Consider the following 20,398-nt stretch of genomic DNA (forward strand, 5'->3'; position numbering starts at 1 on the left):
GCGAAATATCACCGGAAAACGTCCAAAAACCTATCCAAGTAATTCTCAACCAGAATGTATTTGGTGACGTTGTTATAATTATGATTTTTAAGGTTCTTTTCTGGACTGTTTCACAGATCTTCTGAATCTATATTCTGATGAACTGGCTCTTTTGATCAGCTCGCAGGCAATCTGCTCGCGAAGAATCAGTTCTTTTGAGAGAGATTTCGATCTTTCGAAGAACTTACTCTCCTTATCAGCTCTCCATTTGAAAAAAGAACACCGACGTTGAAAATTTGAAGTTGAAACTTTTTAACGTTCTTAAACCCGCCTACTTCTCTCCAATAAAACACAATGGGTAAAAGTTCATTCTACACCGTTCACTCCACAGAAAGCAACATTGAAGCTACTAGGCCTTACGGGGTACCGTAAGGACATCTGGTCTGGTGGCCGTGTCGCCTAGAAGCTGTCCAAAATTCATCTTCACGTATGTTTTTTTCATCCACCAGCAAGCAACCTTCCTACTTCGTGTTTTGGCCATCTGATTTACTTCAGTGTCTTGTTGGTTTGCTCGCAGGCGCGGAAATTATGACACTTCTCGCACACGGATTCTTTGAATGGTTCCACTAAAGTTCCTCTGATCCATCCGTGGACGTTCACGAAAACGTCTTAGCACATTATACACGCAGGGTTGCCACATTTATATCTGTATTTTTCTTCGAAAATATCTATATCTGTATCTCGGGCCAAAAAATCTGTATTAAAAATCTGTATCAAGCAAACTCAGAATGTTGGATGGAAAAAATTTTACTTGTAGAACATATTTAAACAAATTCTTTCTTCTCTACGTGATGTTAATACAGGTTTTTGTTAAATTTATTTTTTAAAGTTTTCGTTAATTTAGTATTAGTATTAGCTTTCAGCTTTCAACATTGAGATCATTAGCTTAGGGGCCATGCAATTTCTGGTTTCAACTATATATTAAAAGTATGCGTTCTGAACAAGCAGAAGAGTGTAATTTTTTTTAAAAAAATTCTCTCAAATGATTTGTAATGGTAACTTGAAATTACCATCCCGCCCAATGGTGTTCAACAGCTCAGACCAAGTTAAGTCATTTATTTCAATGAATCTTCCGGTCAAAAAGTTTTTTTTTTCAAGCGTGCGAAATTCGTTAGACAGCCCTTGTCAGTTAGTTATTGGTACGAATTTGGGGAATTGTCACATCAAATCGTTTAAATTTTCCGATTTCACGAACGGTTTGATATTACTTAAAGCTGCAATTTTTTCAACAGTATCGGTGAAATCACACCTCTTTGCAATTTGTTTTACGAATTTTGAATAGAAATCGTGACAAATATTTCGAAACGTTCATTTTCGCGCTTCGTTCAAATCACATTCCATTTCTTCTTCATCGATACCTACATAATCCTGATGTATTTTTTTTACAAAACTTTAAAAAACGAATCGAATTCTACCTTTGAAATTGATTTCAGTTCGTCGATATAAAAAAAAATCTGTAAAATCTGTATTTTTGGCAACATTCTGTAATTCTGTAGTACAGATTCTGTATTGCTTTTTCAGTTCAAAATCTGTAAAATACAGAAAAATCTGTATATGTGACAACCCTGTATGCACGGTCGATTGATCAATTATTACCGCCGATTTCAGATACACCACTGCTACAACATGATCAAAGATTCCTGATTTGATATGGATCAAACCTTAGTTACCAAGACATAGTTACCCAATTTCACTTCTGGTCTTATTGTTCTACCTAGAAGAAATCTGTCAGCTAACCACAGCGTTCCTACGGGGTCTCCATATCCCAATTGAGCGGTGGGCGTATTATCAAGAGAATCCTCAATATCGAGGAATTCCATTAGCGCAATCCTATTATGGTCAATTGCATTAAATATTTAGTAAATTGAGACTTATTTAGAGGATATGTCAGCAAATTACAAAATTATAAAATCTTTCATTTTTGAAGTCATTGCTACAGTAGACTTTTGAAAGTCAGGCTGCATCATTATTTGAAGAATTTTATTATATTTTTATTAAAAATTTCTGCCTGAGTTTAGCCACGTCAGGAGTTTTTTCTGTTTACACAATATGGCCTTCAGTTTTTCCTTTTAAATTTTCTAAATTCGTTGTTGTAAACAGTGAGAGCCTTCCTAGAGTAGTCCCATTGTCCAGGATACTCTCTTTTATTGGAAAGTTTTATAGATTGTTTTATATGATTGACCAATTTACTGAGAGTTGTATTCCATCACGGAACGTCTCTAATTGAGAATTCTCTTTTTACTTTCCTTTTCTTGCCACATGGATCCATCACACTTCTGAGTCCAATCTGCAGTAGGCATAATGACTTATGTCTGGGAAGAGTTATCCGAAGTGCTCAAAAACGCAATAATCAGCCGGTAAAATACTGGCCAGCACTGTTTGAGATTCTAGAAGCAAAATATTCACCTATAATGTCGAGAGCATGACAAAACAATCAACAAACCATGTTATTTTACATTATTGTATATGGCGAAGAAAAAGTGACCCTTCATCAAGACAACGCTTCCGCTCATTCTGCTCGCGATATGAACCATCGATACAAGGAATGGCGGTGCGTAATGGATGCCCATTCTCCTTGTTCGCCAGATTTAGCCCCAAGGGACTATTTTTTGTTTCCCCGGTTAAAAAAATGTTGTTAAGTTCAATTCGTACAGAATAAGAGAAAAATATCTTTCTAGCGAATGCGAATCGCCTCTTGACGCCTCCTGTCAAGTTTTACATCTCGTTGACAACGTGTCTTCTTGAGGTTTTGCTGGACGATAGCCCAGTACTTTTCTATAGGGCGGAGCTCTTCTGTGTTGGGAGGGCTCATGATCTTTGGCATCTCCTGGACGTTGTTAGCGGCATAACACTTCATGGCTTTTTTCCGTAATAGCAAGATGCCACACGAGTAGTTTTTTTTTGCAAACTTCGACAGCTTAATGTGTTCAAAAAGCTCTGCCACGTTTCCTCTTCCAGTTGTCGTAGAATATTCCTGTCCAGGAAGCTGTTTAAAGGCTGCCTTGACGTAAGTTGCAACATCCTGTACCAAGCAATCGAACCTCGTCAGCATCTTCATGTACAGCTTCCGTGATCGCTCACGATCCGTCACTATATTTTTGTAAGTCGACAGGGCGGCTCATTTTTTAGCTCGATGCACAGTTTTAGCAACACTTGCAACTGCTGGCCATTCTTCCCATCGTTTTTGCGGATTTCGGGTTTCGATTTCTTCCCGATCTTGTCTTACTGGCAGAGGACAAACGTTCTTCAAACATTTTTATTGCGTTGGTGGCGGTTGATTTGGCCACATCCAACAATTTTGCCAACTTAGCTTGCGAATAGTTTGGATTTTTGCGATGCGCGAGAAAAAATTTTGATGCGTTGCTTCTCTCGCTAGGACGTCATTTTCTTTTTTTAAAAAGTGAAAAATTATGTTTACGTAAATATTGAACGGCCCCTTAAACTCCAGAATATTGGGCGGATTCTACTCCTTGGAAACCACAGTGGCGTTGTACCACTCTTTGACTGAGCTTAAATAATGCCAGTTTACTCAGCCAAGCTATTTTCCGCTCTAGAAACAACTTATTGAAGTCAATTTGCACTTGTTCCAACGACGCAATGATGTAAACAAATAAACTTATCCTGACAACAAATGTTCACTATGATATCATACACTCTCATCGCTACGAAAGCTTATTCTATTCCATCGGAAATTCGTCATGAGCTCAAGTTTTGAAGTCACATTTTGTTAGGGTTCAAGTGCTTTAAATTTTATGAATCTTTTTTACTTTTTACTTTATTCTTTACTTTATGTTATCACAAGACTACGCCAATTGCGTGCGAGAGGAAAGGAAAACCTTTCAAAGAAAATGTACTGTTTATTGAGCTGACAGAGTTCGACTCCCCAGCCCCAGTAGAACCTAGTTTATTTTCCCATGGGTGGTAATTGAACCCTGTCTAGTCTAGTTGTGTGTATTTATTTAGTGTACTTTTCCGCGTTTCATATCTAGATTCTATAACTCAACGCAGGATGCTGGTGTATACTAAACTACTAAGCGACTCGGTGACGCGACAAAGAATGTGCTTCGTTCACTTCTCGTACAGAGAGTAAGATTGTTTACAATCACATCGGAACCTGATTGACTAACTGACTCCGTGTTGTTTGTAGTGCTGCATAAGTAAACCAATTATCCATTTACAGTGGCATCTGCAAGTGAGAGTGGGCAAGCGATTCCTTTATCTGGGATGTAATTCCACATGCTTTTTCTAATGCGATTATTTCCAGCATCAAACGAATAGATCAGTTTTGTTTGTTGCTCGAATCAACAATCAGAATACGCTCGAGGCGTACATATGGGCCCGAAGTATTTCATATTTTCCGTATCACAAAAGGCAGGAAGCTGAACGATAATTGATTGTTCAGTTTACACCAGGCTTCAAAAAAGATCTTTGTGATGAGTTTTCTGCGCTCTCTCAGCGCCTAATTTATCTCGAGCAGCTGGCGCTTCCCGTTCCAGTTCTGCCGAATAACACGAAAAAAAAAAAACCTGCTGAGATGAAAAGAAGCAAATTTTCAATTAAAAGTAGAGAAAAAAAAACCGTTCGAACTAATTTTTCTCTCGCTCGTATGCGTTCCCGCATTCCTCCCGTGAGTCATTCATCTTTGCGCTTCTTCGGTTGGACAATGATGCAGAAAAAAACTACCTTTTCATACATGTAAATTAAATATTTACCACTCATATGGTACAACTCTCGTTGCGTTCGCGTTTATGTTTGTACCTTTACGGGGATTTCGAAACGATGTTTTTATTAATGCTTTACTTCCCTCTCTGTCTTGCGTTACGCTTTCGAGCTCCCGCCAAACAAAAAGTTTAGGAGTTTGGTGACAAGAGTAGTTTAATCAACTATGTATAATTGAAATTGTAAAAATCAAGACAATTTTATGAAAACAAAATTGTTTTTATTGTATTTGATGTCACCAAACTTATAAAGTTTTACTGAACCCTGCGAGGGTGCTACCAGCTTCATAAACGAGTTTGCGTGAATTCCCTCTAAAACTTGACCACACCATTATAGTGTGGTTGTTCAACTGTTTACCTAAGCGCGAAAAAAGATACATGAAAAAACGTGGCTAAACCACCGTGCCGAATGGCTAATATAATAAAAAAAATCGTTGTTATTATTTAGATTAGCTTTTTTTCTCCTTTCTCATACTAACTTTATTGTTGTTATTTTTTTCTCCCCGTGCCTTTCGTCATCCATCACCGTAAACTGATGGACGTCTGCTGCTTTGCGCCGTAACCTCAACGCGAACCACGTATCGTGTAACGCACAACCCTCCTCCTGCAACCCACACTCGGCCTGTCCACAACCTGCCTGGCCATCCACCGAACCAACAGCTGTAAGTATCAAATTTTAAGTAAACTTCTAGCAACGCATTTGCCAAGTAAACTTGTCCAATCCAATATACACTGGACGCCGCAGTTTCCTCATTCTATCACGACGACCTCGAACAGAGCCGTAAGCCGATACGCGCAGCGCAGTTACGCCCGAGTTACTGAGGGGGGGTCTAGTGCATACTTAGTGCGGTTTATTATACCGTCGACGTTGCGTCAAACCGCGGTGGACATTGCATCAGTGCAAACGACGCACGTATGCGAAATGGTAGCGATTTCTATCACGTAAGAATTGCATCGAGACAGGAGAAATCGTGTGGCTTTTTTCTGCACCGGCAGCTCATATTATAACCATCAAATTAGTTCGTATAATCATTAACCAATACTTTTCTGGCTGAGTCAAGAATAAAAATAACCCCACTGGTAGATGTCAGATATCGATAGTGAAATCATATGTCGTTTTCCAACAAACCACTAGAACATGGATCACGATGACGAATTTTCCGAGAACACAAATGCCAGACACTGGCGAAGTTAATCGCACAATGATTATCTATTCCGCAGAAACTGGATATCGACGCGATTGATGATTCTTACAGGTTGAACAACTATTTGATGCAAAAACTGTTTTCCCCAGTTAATGGAAACGACTTTATCATAAACGTGCGAACGATATGCTGGTAGTGTCTAAACGTTTTGGTTTAGTCTGAGTGTTATTTACTTTTTGTTATAAATAAATAAACACTCTATCACGTCACACGGCGGTGCGGTGCAAGATATACCTACCTACTTTGCATATGATTTAACGTGACCAAAAGACATTCGCACATTCCATCACGAACAGAATTGCCAAAATTTAGGTTTGTACGCACCACGATTAAAGATAAGCAAAAGCAGAACCGTTATGTAAGTCGCTGCGATAGCGTAACTCGTTGTGATCTAATAAAAAATGATGTTGAATCGAAGTATCAAATATCACTCGTAAGACACTTTGATGCTCTCGAGACATGTATTTTTGAGCTTACATACTCTTATCGATTTCCGTTTTCTGTGCGCCAGCTTTAAAAAACATTAAGTACAGTAAGAACAAAAGTTTTGTTGCAGAAGATAGCGCTTTATTGGCAATTTTTGTGTAGTTTTAGCTGATCCGGTAAATTTCGTACTGTCACAAATTGTACTTTATGTTGTATAGCAAATTTCGGTTGAGCTGCGAAAACTGAGAAGACCTTCAAAGAGTAAAAAAAAGCAACAACTCCTTAGTAAAGAAATCACCTTCATCTTGACCAGAACAGAAATTCACCGAGATCAACTGGAAGTAATGAAAACTTTAGCTAGAATACATTTAGTTTGAATTTATGTACGTTTAAAACATTCGTTCCAAATCAATTCGTTAGAAAGCATTTATTTCACAAATAGGAAGAAATCATCGAAACCAGCTGAAAGCAGCTACTAAATATTCTTGCAGAAATACATGCTGTTTTCGAATTTATCATTTCTAATACGTACCGACATTGTCCCCCTTTTCCGAAAATCCTTTGGACATAGTACAATTTCACCAAAACCAACAAAGAGAATCTACGGAACCAATAAGAAAATACTTTGAATTCCTAAAAAAAAAATTGCAATAACAATAGACCAATAGACGAATCTCTTTAACCTCTCTTTTCTGACAGGTAGTTGTAACTTTGTTTACGTTTCGGACTTTGTGCTTTTTCTGGTGAAACAATCGTGTGCGTAATGGAAATACTGCTCAATTTATAATTGTTCTTAGTATACTGGCACTTCACGAACAACATTCAAAGGGCATTTTGGTTAACAATTAAATGATATGCTACATGTTTCAACATTTTAAAACTATTATGTTATATGACCGATAGTTATATGACCGACTATTATGTTATATGACCGATAGTGGAAACTTCATTCAAAGGTTCTCCGACCACAAACAGCAGAAATTTACCGGAAGTAACAGAAATCAACACGCAAATCACTTAAGCAGGTATTAAACAAAGCTATTAATTGCACAAAATAAAATCCGTACCAAAAATAGCAAACATTTGCTTCGTCTAATTCCTGCTTTGGAATTCTTGCAAGAACACATGTTGGTTGGCATGCTCATAGTTTTGAAAACTTTCTTTTTATTTTTGTTTACTTATCAACCGCCTTGCCAACGATGCTGCTTCAGTTTAAATTTGTTCTCTACCGCAAGTATTCTAAAATCATAGTAGCCTGAAGGCATTTATCCTGCAATAAAAGGTGGGTTTTTTCAAGATTTACTATCTTTTTCATTTGTTTTTTTTTTTAATGTAATTTTATCGCCTATAAACCTAACGCAAAATATAACAACGCGAGCCTAAAAAAGTCATTTAAATCTGCTGATGCGGTCTCGATTAGTGTTATGATATACGGACACTTACTTTTTATTATTGTTTAAGATGTTTTAAGATAAAAACATAAAGATCGCGCTTGATTTGAAAAAATGCATTTTTTTTTAATTCAACAATTGTATACGTGTTCGGCTTCAGAATACTGATCATCGGGTGGAGACATTTTTGGACACAACAGTTATTTTCTAAAATAGTGTGTCTATTTTAGCATACACTTTAAGTATTGTAATTCAGAATTCTTGGCTTGTATGGTTGTGGGAACAAATAATTTTATAAAAAATTACAACAGGAAAAAGAGTTTTTGAACAAAAACCTTCAAAAGAAATGCTTAATTTTGATCTGAAAAATTAAGTTGAGTTTTTTTTACTTTTTTTCCAATAAAAACTAGAAGCTATAGAAAAACTTTTGGTAGAACACAGAAGAATAAATTTTCTTGAAAGTGAAATTTCAAAGCATTTTTTTAATTCCAGAAATTTTATTCTAATAAATTCAAATTGTTATTTTTGTGACTATTTTAAAGCAGTATTATATTATCTTCATGAATAATTCCAATTTTCTTAACTTGAACCTGAAATATCTTGACAACGGGTGCATCGAAAAAGTTAACCACTGTATGCTTTTTGACTCAACAAAGGTATGCTAAGAAATTTAACGTCCAAGATTTTTTCTCTATCTAAATATTTCTCCACCCTAAACTTTTTATTAAAAGCCTCCTCATAACTTCAACTACTTGAATTCTCTGATTTCAAACTATTTCCAGCAATGGTATCCGGATTCCAGAACCAATGCACAGTGGTCCAATAAGGCAAAAAGTGGAACTTAATTCCATAGCGCCTTTCACCTTCATCTTAGCTTAATAAAATCTTCGGTGCAATTGTTTGTATGAATGACCCGCATAATCGCAAATTGTCAAAAAGTATAAAAAGTTAACTATACTGAACATAAAAAAAATAACTTTTTTGTGTTAAGAGATAGAAGAATAGTTTATTCAGCAAAGTTGTAGTAGATTCAAAAATATGAGACTTTGTTGAACAAATGAAACCCCTATCTTTCTTTGGTACAAAGTTATAAAGTATATAACATGGAACTTACTTAAAAGTTAGTTTTTTGTACTTAACTCTTGTTAGTTGCATTTTACACGAAAGTGTTGTGTAGAAGAATTGTTATGGCACATAAAACACACATTATTGCCGAAGGCTATATATCTCCAGGACTTTTTCTTACAAAGTTCTATCATATTTTAGCTTTTTCTTCCGATAATTTCAAGAACGTATAGGTTAAAAAGGGGCAAGTGGAATCATTGTGTCAATACTTTTTCTTGAAGTTAAGCTGAAGTACTATAAACTCCTTAAGGTTTCATTTGTCCCAATTCACCCATATTAGAGTACGGCGAGCATATGTTACAGTAGGTTTTCACATATTCAAAATACTAACTTTTTTGTGTTAAGCGATAGAGGAATGATTAATTCGGCAAAGTTTTAGAACGTGCAAAAACATGAATCTTTGCTGAACAAACAAAATTCCTATCTTCATTGGGTACAGAGTTACAAAGTATTTTTTGTAAAAGTTACTTAAAAGTTAATTTTTTGCACTTAACTTTTGTTAGCTACATTTTAGATGAAAACGTTGTTTTAAAGAAGCATTTGAACATACAAAACATACGTTTCTGTTGAAGGCTGCACATCTCCAGAACTTTTCCTTACAAAGTTATAGCATGTATTAGCTTATTTTTCCGATAACTTTAAGAACGTATAAAGTAAAAAGGGGCAAGTAGAATCATGATGTTAATACTTTTTCTCGAAGTATATCTCGAGTGCTCAGAACTGTTATAAGATCCATCTGTCCCAATCCACCTAATCTTTATTCTATACGTTGTTAAAGTTATCGAAAAAGTATGATGAAATGTGCTATAACTTTGTAAGGAAAACTCCTGGACATGTGTTACCTTCAACAAAAACGTGTGTTTTGTATGCCCAAATGCTTTTTTAGAACAACAATTTCTTGTAAAATGTAACTAAAAACCTAAATTAATCCACCTAGCGGTCAGACCCAGCCTTTCTCATTCAAACTTTTATTTGTAAAAAAAGATTTACATGAACTCTTCAATCCAATAAATGTATATTCACTCTTTAGGTTCTAAAATATTGATGTTGTAATCTATACATATAAAAATGCAGTCCTTTCTGTCTGTCTGTCTGATCCATATAGGCTCGAAAACTACCGAACCGATCGACGTGAAAATTTGTATGTAGGGGTTTTTGGTGCCGATAAAGGTTCCTATGATAGTTTGAGACCCCTCCCTCTTCTGGAAGGGAGAGACCCCATACAAATGAAACATAAATTTCTGCACAACTCAAGAACAAACCAAGCAAATGAAACCGAATTTGGCATTTGGATGTTTTAAGGGGTAACAGATATGTCCATAATAGTTGGATGAAACACCAATTTCTGCACATATCGAGAGCTAACCAATTAAGTGGAACCAAATTTGGCAGGTAAATGTTTTTAGAGGTAAAAAATATGTCCATAATCGACCTCAGGCAACATTTTGGATTGTAAGATGGCAACTTCCGGTTTCTGGAAAACAGCCAAAAATGGCCGATTTCCACCCAATATAACAATATCCGGATCTAGAATAATACACAGGAGCTAAAATCGACCACAGATAGCATTTTGAATTCTAAGATGGTGAGTTCCGGTTTCTGAAAACAGCTGAAAATGACCAAATACCACCCAATATGAGTGTTTCTTTAACCAGTATGACTTTCAAAATCCAAGAACTGTCTCCAAATTCCATTATGAAATCCAAAATGGCGACTTCCGGTTTCGGAAAAAACAGCGGCAAACGACTAAATACCACCCAACATGGGTATTTCCGGAATCGTAATGATGCACTGGAGCCACAAATCGACTTCAGACAACATTTTGAATTGTAAGATGGCAACTTTCGGTTTATGGAAAACAGCCTGAAATGGACGATTGCCATTAAATAAGAGTATCTCCGAACTAGAAAGATGCACAGAAGCTAAAAATTGATCACAGACACAATCTTGAATTTTTAGATGGTGACTTCCGGTGTCTGGTCAACAGCCGGAAATGACCAAATACCATTTAATATGAATGTTTTCGAAACCAGAATCACGCCCAAATGACAGAAATTTATTTCACAGGCAATTTTCAAAGTCCAAAATGACGACTTTCGGTATCTGAAAAACAGCCCAAAGTGACCAAATACCACCCAATATGAGTATATCCGGAGCCAGAATGTTGCAAGAAGCTAAAAATTGACCTCATACACCATTATGAATTGTAGGATGGCAACTTCTAGTTTCTGGAAAACAGTCAAAAATGGCCGTTTTCCGTCTAACATTAGTATCTCCGGATCTAGAATTATACACAGCAGCTGAAATCGACCACAGACCCTATTTTAGATTCTAGGTTGGCGACTTCCGGCTCCTGGGAAACAGCCGAAAATGATCGAATAACACCCAATATGGGTGTTTCTTCAACCAGAATGACGCTCAGAGGCTAGAAATTATCTTAAGGTGAAACCTCATTGAATCCAAAAATGGCCGACTTCGAGTCGAATTTTCGAAAGCACAAGACTCGGAAATAGTTAATGCGTTTCCTGTAAAAATGCTATTTTGTGTTTGCTGTGGTGAAGCAAACATAAAATAGAATTTTCATAGGGAACGCAATGAGTATTTCCGAGTCTTGTGCTTTTGAAAATTCGAAGTGGTGACTCGAAGTCGGCCATTTTTGGATTCAATGAGGTTTCACCCTAAATACCATTTTGAAATCCAAGATGGCGTCTTCCGGTTTGTGAAAAACAGCCTAAAATAACCAAATACCATCCAATATGAATATCTTTGGAACCATAATGATGCAATGAGCTAACAATTGACCTCAGGCACCATTTTGAATTGCTAAATGGCAACTTCTAGGAACCAAAATGAAAATATTCAGAATAAAGGCGATGTACACAAGCCAAAAGTCGAGAATGTTGTCATTTCGTTAAAACTAATCATTTCAAACGATTTGTTATTTGAATTTGATCATATCCTATGGCCGATTCGTCGTGCATTTGCAGACTTTCAACACATCGCAAGTAATCAATGAATTTGTAACGTTCAAATAGTACTATACCACATTTAAATTATGTTGAGGCCACTTATATCGATCAAAGCAGGTATAGTTTTAAATAGTCTTTGAATTTCTTTTCTTTCCATAACTTTTGAGTCACATATCAAATTGTTATGAAGTTTGTTATTTGTAAGTTTGAGAGATGACTCGTTCGTATGACACTCGCTATGTTCGAATAAGTCATATAAATTTGATATAATAGACTTTCGTTGTTTTATTAACAATTCAATACATAACGGTTTCTTAAGTTTGATTATAATCAAATGAAATGGAAAGTATAGGGCAGCCAAACTTTGAAACCACGTGTTCAGTCATAATTCATCAGTTAACCCTTTACTAGCCTGATCATCTGATAGTAAGATTGATCAAATCGGTTGTGTAGTTTCTGAGATAATGAAGTTTCGTGATTTTCACATTTCGGTACCATTACAGAAGAAGTTACAGTTCGATTACAAAAAAATTCAATAGGGTGTTATGAGGCAGCTAGACTTATTAATTGACACTAATTTTGTGGAAATCGGGTCAGCCATCTCTGAGAAACATGAGTGAGATTAAACAGTCTTCAGACCACGTTTCTTTTCATAACTTTTGAACCACAAGCTCAATTTTCATAAAATTCAAAATTTAAGGGTTTTTAAAATAGCCCGTTCATTTGAAATTAATTTTGTTCAAATCGGTTGTGCAGTTTTTGAGATAATGATGTTTCATGATTTTACATTTTGATACATAACCTCTAAACTAAAATTCCGATTACAATAAAATTGAATAGGGTCTTATGGGACAACAAGACCTTTCATTTGCAATTAATTTCATGAAAATCTGTTCAGCCATCTCTGAGAAAAGTGAGTGAGAATAAAAATCTGCACATACACACACACACATACACACACATACATACAGAAAATACTCAGCTCGTCGAGCTGAGTCGGGTGATATATGCCATTCGGCCCTTTGGAGCACTTTTATACTTTCGGTTTTGCAAGTGATTGCTATACCTTTCTAGGAGAAAGGCAAAAAGTTACGATCCGATTACAATGAAATTCAATAGCAACCTATTGGGCAACTAGAGCTTTCATTTGACACTAATTTTGTGAAAATCGGTTCAGCCATCTCTGAGAAAAATGCGTGAGTTTAAACAACCTCAGGATAACTTTTCTTTACATAACTTTTGAACCACATGTTCAATCATTACGAAATTTTAAAGTTAAGGGTTTTGGAGACAGCCCGATCATTTGAATCCAGTTTTATTGAAATCGGTTATGTGGTTTCTGAGATATTGATGTTTCGTGATTTTTACATTTTGATACATAACCTCTAAACTAAAAATCCGATTACAATGAAATTCAATAGCAACCTATGGCGCAACTAGACCTTTCATTTACAATTAATTTCATGAAAATCGGTCCAGCCATCTCTGAGAAAAGTGAGTGAGAAAAAAAAGTTGCACATACACACACACATACACACATATATACATACATACAGAAAATGCTCAGTTCGTCGAAAGGGGTCGAGTGGTATATGACATTTGGCCATTGGGACCACTTTTATACCTTTGGTTTTTCCAGTGATTGCTATACCTTTCTAGGAGAAAGGCAAAAAGTTAAGTACAAAAAGCTAACTTTTAATGAACTTTCATAGAATATAAGCTGTAACTCTGTACCCAATGAAGATAGGAATTTTGTTTGTTCAGCAAAGATTCATATTTTTGCACGTTCTAAAACTTTGCCGAATAAACCATTCCTCTATCTCTTAACACAAAAAAGTTAGTCTTTTGATATAAGGAAACCTACTGTAACATATGCTCGCGTTACTCTAATATGGGTGGATTGAGACAAATGGAACCTAAAGGAGTTTATAGTAATTCAGCTCAACTTAAAAAAAAAGTATTGACATAATGATTCCACTTGCCCTTTTTTAACCTATACGTTCTTGAAGTTATCGAAAAAAAAGCTAAAATAGGATATAACTTTGTAAGGAAAAGTCCTGGAGATGTATGACCTGTGGCAAAAATGTGTGTTTCGTGTGCCCTAACGATCCCTCCGAACAATACTTTTGTGTAAAATGCAACTAACAAAATTAAGTACAAAAAACTAACTTTTAAGTAAGTTTTATGTAATATACATTATAACTTTGTACCGAAAAAAGATAGGGCTTTCGTTTGTTCAACAAAGTTTCATACTTTTGAATTTTCTACAACTTTGCTGAAAAAACTATTTCTCTATCTCTTAACACAAAAAAGTTTTTTTTTTTTATTTTCAGTATAGTAAACTTTTCATACTTTTTGACAATTTGAGATTATGCGAGTCACTCATACAAATAATTGTTCCGAGTACTTCATTAAGCTAGGATGAAGGTGAAAGGCGCTATGGAATTAAGTTCCACTTTTTGCCTTATTGGACCACTGTGCAATGGCATAACAGTTTCATAGCATCACCAATTGGGTTGTATAGCTATATCAGTTTTTTGTATCATCTGAAAGAGCTGCATTTTCTAAGCAAAACGTGATTTCCAAAAATTTTCTATCGTCCTTTAATTTTGAAATCACGAATTTAAACTGCTCTAAATCGCTACAATGACAGTGCGCCCATATACCTGTCCATATACCCATATACCCTATAAATGTCATTGTAACGATTTGAAGCAATTTTTATTCTTAATTAAAAAATCGAAGAACAATGATATAAAATTTTAAAAAATCACGTTTTGCTCAGAAAATTACACTCTATTACTATAGAAATCAGAAATCCGTTAACAGCTAAACAACCCAATTCAGCGTTAAGAACAAAAAAAAACATAGATAATATTGATTTTACGTTATGGCACGCGGAAAAACCTATATGGGACAAAATATGCGGGTACATTTTAAAATTGTTTCATCAGCAACCGACTGTTTGTTTGTAATTGCGACTTACGGATTCTGGACAACATCCTAAAATAATAAAATTCTATCCAGAACCAGTATTTCCAGTACCAGACTCCATCCGCCATTTTTAAATTCACGATGGTGATTTTCGGTTTCTGGCAAATAGTCTAAAGCGACAAAATGACACCCAACATGACTATTTTCGGAACCGGGACAATACTTAAAAGCCAGAAATCAACCACGGAACAAATACCATTTTTAAAACTCACGGATGCAACTACCGTTTGCTGAGAAACAGCATACAGTGGTTAAATATCATCCAAAAATTGGTATTTCCTAAATTGAGATGAAGCTTAAAGGCCGGAGATTGACCTAAAAATTTACTTTCGCGGCCACGAACCGATTATCAATCCAATACCGAATCCAAAATACGTTACCATGCTCTCGATCTTGGGCTGCTATCCTCCAGTCGCTGCCATCCACGTCGACAGCAATCGACGGCCTCAATCGGGGTTGCTTCTAAATATAGTTTTTACTGAACATTCCTTCTGCATCCTCACTACATGTCCAGCCCATTGTAGCCTGCCGTATGTTATCCGTTTGACTATATACACCGATTTGTATGCCTGGTACACCAAACCATTTTCCAGTTAACCGCCAAGGACTGAACACTCATTAGCACGAGAAGCTCGCCGAACAGTTTCTTTCAGTGTTCATGCTTCATGGTCATAGAGAGCCATCGGGATAATCAGTGTTTCATAGAGTTTTGTACGAGTTTTCAGGCTGCGGGACTTTAGCCGATTATGCAATCGGTAGAAGGTCCTATTTACGGCCGCTATCTGCCTCTTTATCTCACGGCTAACGTCATTGTAGCACGTCAGCCCTCCGTACAGAACCTTCCAATGCGATGTTGAACTTTACGTTTAATAGCCCGTCACCTTGCCTCAAACCATCTTACGTCATGAAACGTCCAATATTTCACCGGCTACCCTGACGCTTGATGTGGAACCATCAAGGGTGGCACGAATTAGTCTAATTAATTCTGTTAGAAAACCATGCTCAAGCTATATCTGTCGTAACTCACTTCTCTCAACTTAGTCGTACGCTGCCTTAAAGTCTATGAACTGCAAGGTGAATTCTCAAAATTTATCGAGGATTTGTCGCTAGGTAAACATTCGATCCGTAGTGGAGCGTCCCCTTCGAAAACTGCATTGGTATTCGCCAACGAAGGTTTCCTGCAATGGCCTCAGTCTGTGGAACAGGATGCGAATGAGAATTTTAAACACGATTCTGGCAACACGTCGTTGTTTATTAACGTTGTTTTAACCGCTGTTTTTATTTTTCGTATTTTTGGAGTATAAAAGTTTTGAATTCCAGTTAGTTTTTTCTACAAGTGGCTTCATCGAATCATTTTTTACGCGCGTGTCATCGAGTGATATAAATATTGCAATCTTTCGACGCTGTTTTGCTGTTTTTTGTTTTGCAACAATTTGCGCTGCTGATCCTTTGTTCGAGTTATGGCATCGGTTTGCAAAACATGCAGCTCCCCTGTAAATGGGATCGATAGGATTGCCTGCCGTGGCAACTGCTGTTCATTGTTCCACCGCACGTGTATTCCCGGATTGCAGCGATCTATTCTGGACGTGATGTCAACTTTCAGCAATAATATATTTTGGCTCTGCGACGATTGTGCTAACAATTTTAACGAATGGTTGCAGCATCCAGCTACCGCTAGTCCCCCCATCACCGATTCATCGATGCTGTGTGAAGCTGTCGACAAATTAAACACGGTCGTCACAGATCTATCTTCTCGCATTGAAAAGCACTTTCCGATCAGCACTGTAGCTCCGGCTCAAAAAATTTTCTATTCTCTGCGACAACCCGGAGAGCAACCGACACCTAAACGGAGTCGTAAAGACAATGTTAAATTTCGCCCCGCTGCGGCTGGTGTCTGTGGTACAAGGTTGGTTCAGTGCAAAATAAAAACCGTTGCTGATGAACGGCAGCAATTTTGGCTTTATTTGAGCCGGCTGGATCCGAGCCATACAGTTGATAATGTTGTCACTATGTCGCAAGAATGTCTCGGCATCAGTGAAACGCTAAACGTCGTGAGGCTGGTGAAAAAAGATGCTGATATTACAAAGCTGAACTTTGTTTCTTTCCGGGTGGAAGTACCAAAAGCGTTAAGGGATACTGCTCTACGAGCATCAACATGGCCCACTGGAGTTTTCGTTCGTGAGTTCGAGTTTGACCAAGTACGCCCGGATAGATTTCGCCAATAGCAAATTGGCCCACTCAAATGCTGTGATATTGTCATGCGAGAGTCAACCGACTCTCGCACAAGTTAAGTATCTTCCGTTTCATGCTCCTGACGATGAATACTCAAATTCAGATTCGTGTTTTAGTATACCTGACGCATTGACAAGTCCGTCGCTCACCGAATCCAGAACACCTGATGCATGCAGAACAAACTCTTCGATCCAACTTTACTACCAGAATGCATGCGGTATGAATTCCAACATCGAGGACTATCTACTAGCATTTTCAGAGGGCTGCTACGAGCTGATTGCCCTCACGGAAACTTGGCTGGATGATCGCACCCAATCATCGCATTTATTCGGCTCGGAGTATGAAGGCTTCCGCTGCGACCGTGGCCCCATTAACAGCCCAAAAAGGACCGGCGGAGGTGTGCTTATTGCTGTTCATCGTCGCTTAAAAGCTAACGTGATCCATGAGAACTCGTGGAATATTCTTGAGCAGGTATGGGTGTCCGTCCAACTATCTGGTCGGAAATTATTCATTTGTGCCGTTTATTTTCCGCCGGATCGAACACGCGACAAGCAATTGATCGATTTGCATATCCAGTCGTTGTTAACGATAGTCTCCAGAGCCAAACCGTGCGACGAAATAATTGTTATCGGGGACTTTAATTTACCTAGTCTGTTTTGGCGCCCCTTTCGGGACGGATTTCTTTATCCCGACCCGAATCAGTCAACATTGCATGTCTGCGCTCTGGATCTTTTGGATGGCTATAGCGCCGCGGGACTGCAGCAAATCAACTGTAATGCAAACGAGAATGGGCGTTGTCTAGATCTTTGCTTCGTCAGCATTAATGATACGGCACCGCTGCTAACTCTCGCACCTGATCCTCTCGTAAAAAACGTTGCTCACCACCCGACACTTGTTTTGTCGCTTGACGATCGATTTAAAATCAAGTATCGGGAGCCTCCTACTCGGTTAAATTTTAATTTTCGGCGTGCCGACTTCGACGGTTTGTTGAACGCGCTGCTAACAGTTGATTGGATTGGCAATCTAAATCCAACGGATATCGATTCGGCTGTTAACGATTTTTCTTCCGTTTTAAACGGCCTAATAGATGCGTTTGTGCCAAAAACACGAAACCGATCGCATAAATATTGTCCCTGGCAATCAGCGGAATTGCGTCGCTTAAAAACGTTGAAAAAATCCGCGTTAAGGAGGTTCTCAGCGACTGGCGCTCTATTTCTTCGCGATCGTTACCGACAGCTGAACTACGAGTACAAAAGACTTCGTCGACGGTGCTACTCGAACTACAGACGTCATATAGAAGGCAAACTGAGAGCAGATCCGAAGAAATTCTGGAACTTTGTCAACGAACAACGAAAGGAGTCAGGCTTACCATCAACGATGGAATTGGTTGGTGAGAAAGCAAGTAATGTTGCCGCTATTTGCCGAATGTTCGCTGTTAAATTTTCAAGCGTATTCAGCAACGAAACACCAACAGATGGTGAAATTTCTGATGCTGCTAATAACGTCCCTTTCCCTGGGCACTCCATGGCTTCGATCAACATCGACGATAATGCAATTCTTGCCGCTGCTAGAAAATTGAAACACACGTACTCTCCGGGCCCGGATGGAATCCCAGCTACACTGCTAGAAAAATTCATTGCTGGATTGCTCACACCGCTTACCCACTTATTTCGTTTGTCGCTCGCTACTGGTAGATTTCCTACAACCTGGAAACAGGCCTTCCTATTTCCGGTCCATAAAAAAGGCGATCGCTCGAAGATAGATAACTATCGAGGCATCTCTGCTTTGTGTGCAATTTCGAAGCTATTTGAGCTAGTCGTCCTTCAACCAATTTTCTCACATTGTCAAAGCACTATTTCGGACGATCAACACGGATTCCTTCCCAAGCGCTCCTGTGCTACAAACCTGCTTTGCTTGACTAACTACGCGTTCGACAGCTTTGTTCACCGACATCAAACCGACGTTATCTACACGGACCTCTCGGCTGCCTTCGACAAAGTAAACCATCAAATCACCGTCGCCAAACTTGATCGATACGGGTTCAGCGGCAACTTGCTTGGCTGGTTAGAATCCTATTTGCTGGGACGAACTCTCAGAGTGAAAATCGGCGACGAAATTTCCGAACCATTTGTCGCTACTTCCGGAATTGCCCAAGGTAGTCATCTTGGCCCATTGGTGTTCCTGTTGTATTTTAATGATGTACATCACTTGTTAAAATGTCCTCGTCTTGCGTTCGCTGACGATTTGAAGCTGTTCAACGAAATCAAAAACGTGGAAGACGCTACTTATCTCCAACAACAACTCAACATATTTGCACGTTGGTGCAAGTTAAACTGCATGGTACTCAACCCTACAAAATGCTCAATAATAACGTTTACTAGAAAACACCGTCCGCTACACTTCGACTACAAGTTAGATGGGTCTTCAATACAGCGAGTCGATCACGTCAAGGATCTTGGAGTCTTCCTCGATACCAAACTGACATTTAAGCAACATATATCGTTTATTGTTGCTAAAGCCGCTAGACAACTGGGACTGATTTGCCGCATGACGCGGGATTTCAGAAACATACAATGTATAACAACACTCTATTGCTCGCTTGTTCGGTCCTCATTGGAGTTCTGCTCTACTGTCTGGATTCCTCACTACAATAATGCAATCCACCGCATTGAAAGCATCCAGCGCCGTTTCGTACGCTATGCTCTCAGAATGCTTCCCTGGCGGCAACCCATGCGTAACACCCGATACGAGGATCGCTGCCAGCTTCTCCAGCTCGATACTCTTCAGCTTCGCCGAGAAACAGCTCGCGCCATGGTAGTTTCAGATGTTTTGACTTCACGGATTGACTGCCCGACCATTCTTCGCCTGATCAACCTAAACGCGCCATCCAGAACCCTGCGGAGGTCTTATGCGCTGCAACTGCCTTTTCGTCGTACCAACTACAGCGCAAACAGTGCCATCATTGGTATTCAACGAGCCTTCAACCGGGTGTCATCTGCTTTCGACTTTCACTTATCGCATCAAGTTCTACGTACAAAATTTATATCTCTGTTTCGTAATGTTTTATATATTAATAACCATTAGGACTAGTCTTAAAATGTCTGTTGGTAGAGCTAATAATAAACGAGAGAAAAGTTGTGCCCCGATAGTTGCTATTGTTCAGGTGGTGGCTTTTTTTGAGGATCGGGCATTCGAGACCTTCCAGAGCCAGCCAGCCCGAGGGCTTTTCTTCATATGCCCCACAGCAAGATACAGCTGTTCGCTCCCGACTTGAAAATGTCGGTGGGAGTACCGTCCTT

At 38.3% G+C, this 20,398-nt stretch overlaps 1 protein-coding gene across 1 annotated transcript; it reads left to right on the forward strand.

Annotated features, from left to right (window-relative positions):
• Nucleotides 1–17,318: 17,318 nt before the first annotated feature.
• LOC129725335 (uncharacterized) lies at nt 17,319–20,183 on the forward strand. Its single transcript, XM_055681015.1, has one exon. It carries the CDS (start codon nt 17,319–17,321, stop codon nt 20,181–20,183), a length of 2,865 nt encoding a protein of 954 aa, XP_055536990.1.
• The last annotated feature ends 215 nt before the right edge of the window (nt 20,184–20,398 follow it).

This window comes from Wyeomyia smithii, chromosome 2 (assembly GCF_029784165.1).
Source record: "Wyeomyia smithii strain HCP4-BCI-WySm-NY-G18 chromosome 2, ASM2978416v1, whole genome shotgun sequence".
Lineage (NCBI taxonomy): Eukaryota > Metazoa > Arthropoda > Insecta > Diptera > Culicidae > Wyeomyia > Wyeomyia smithii.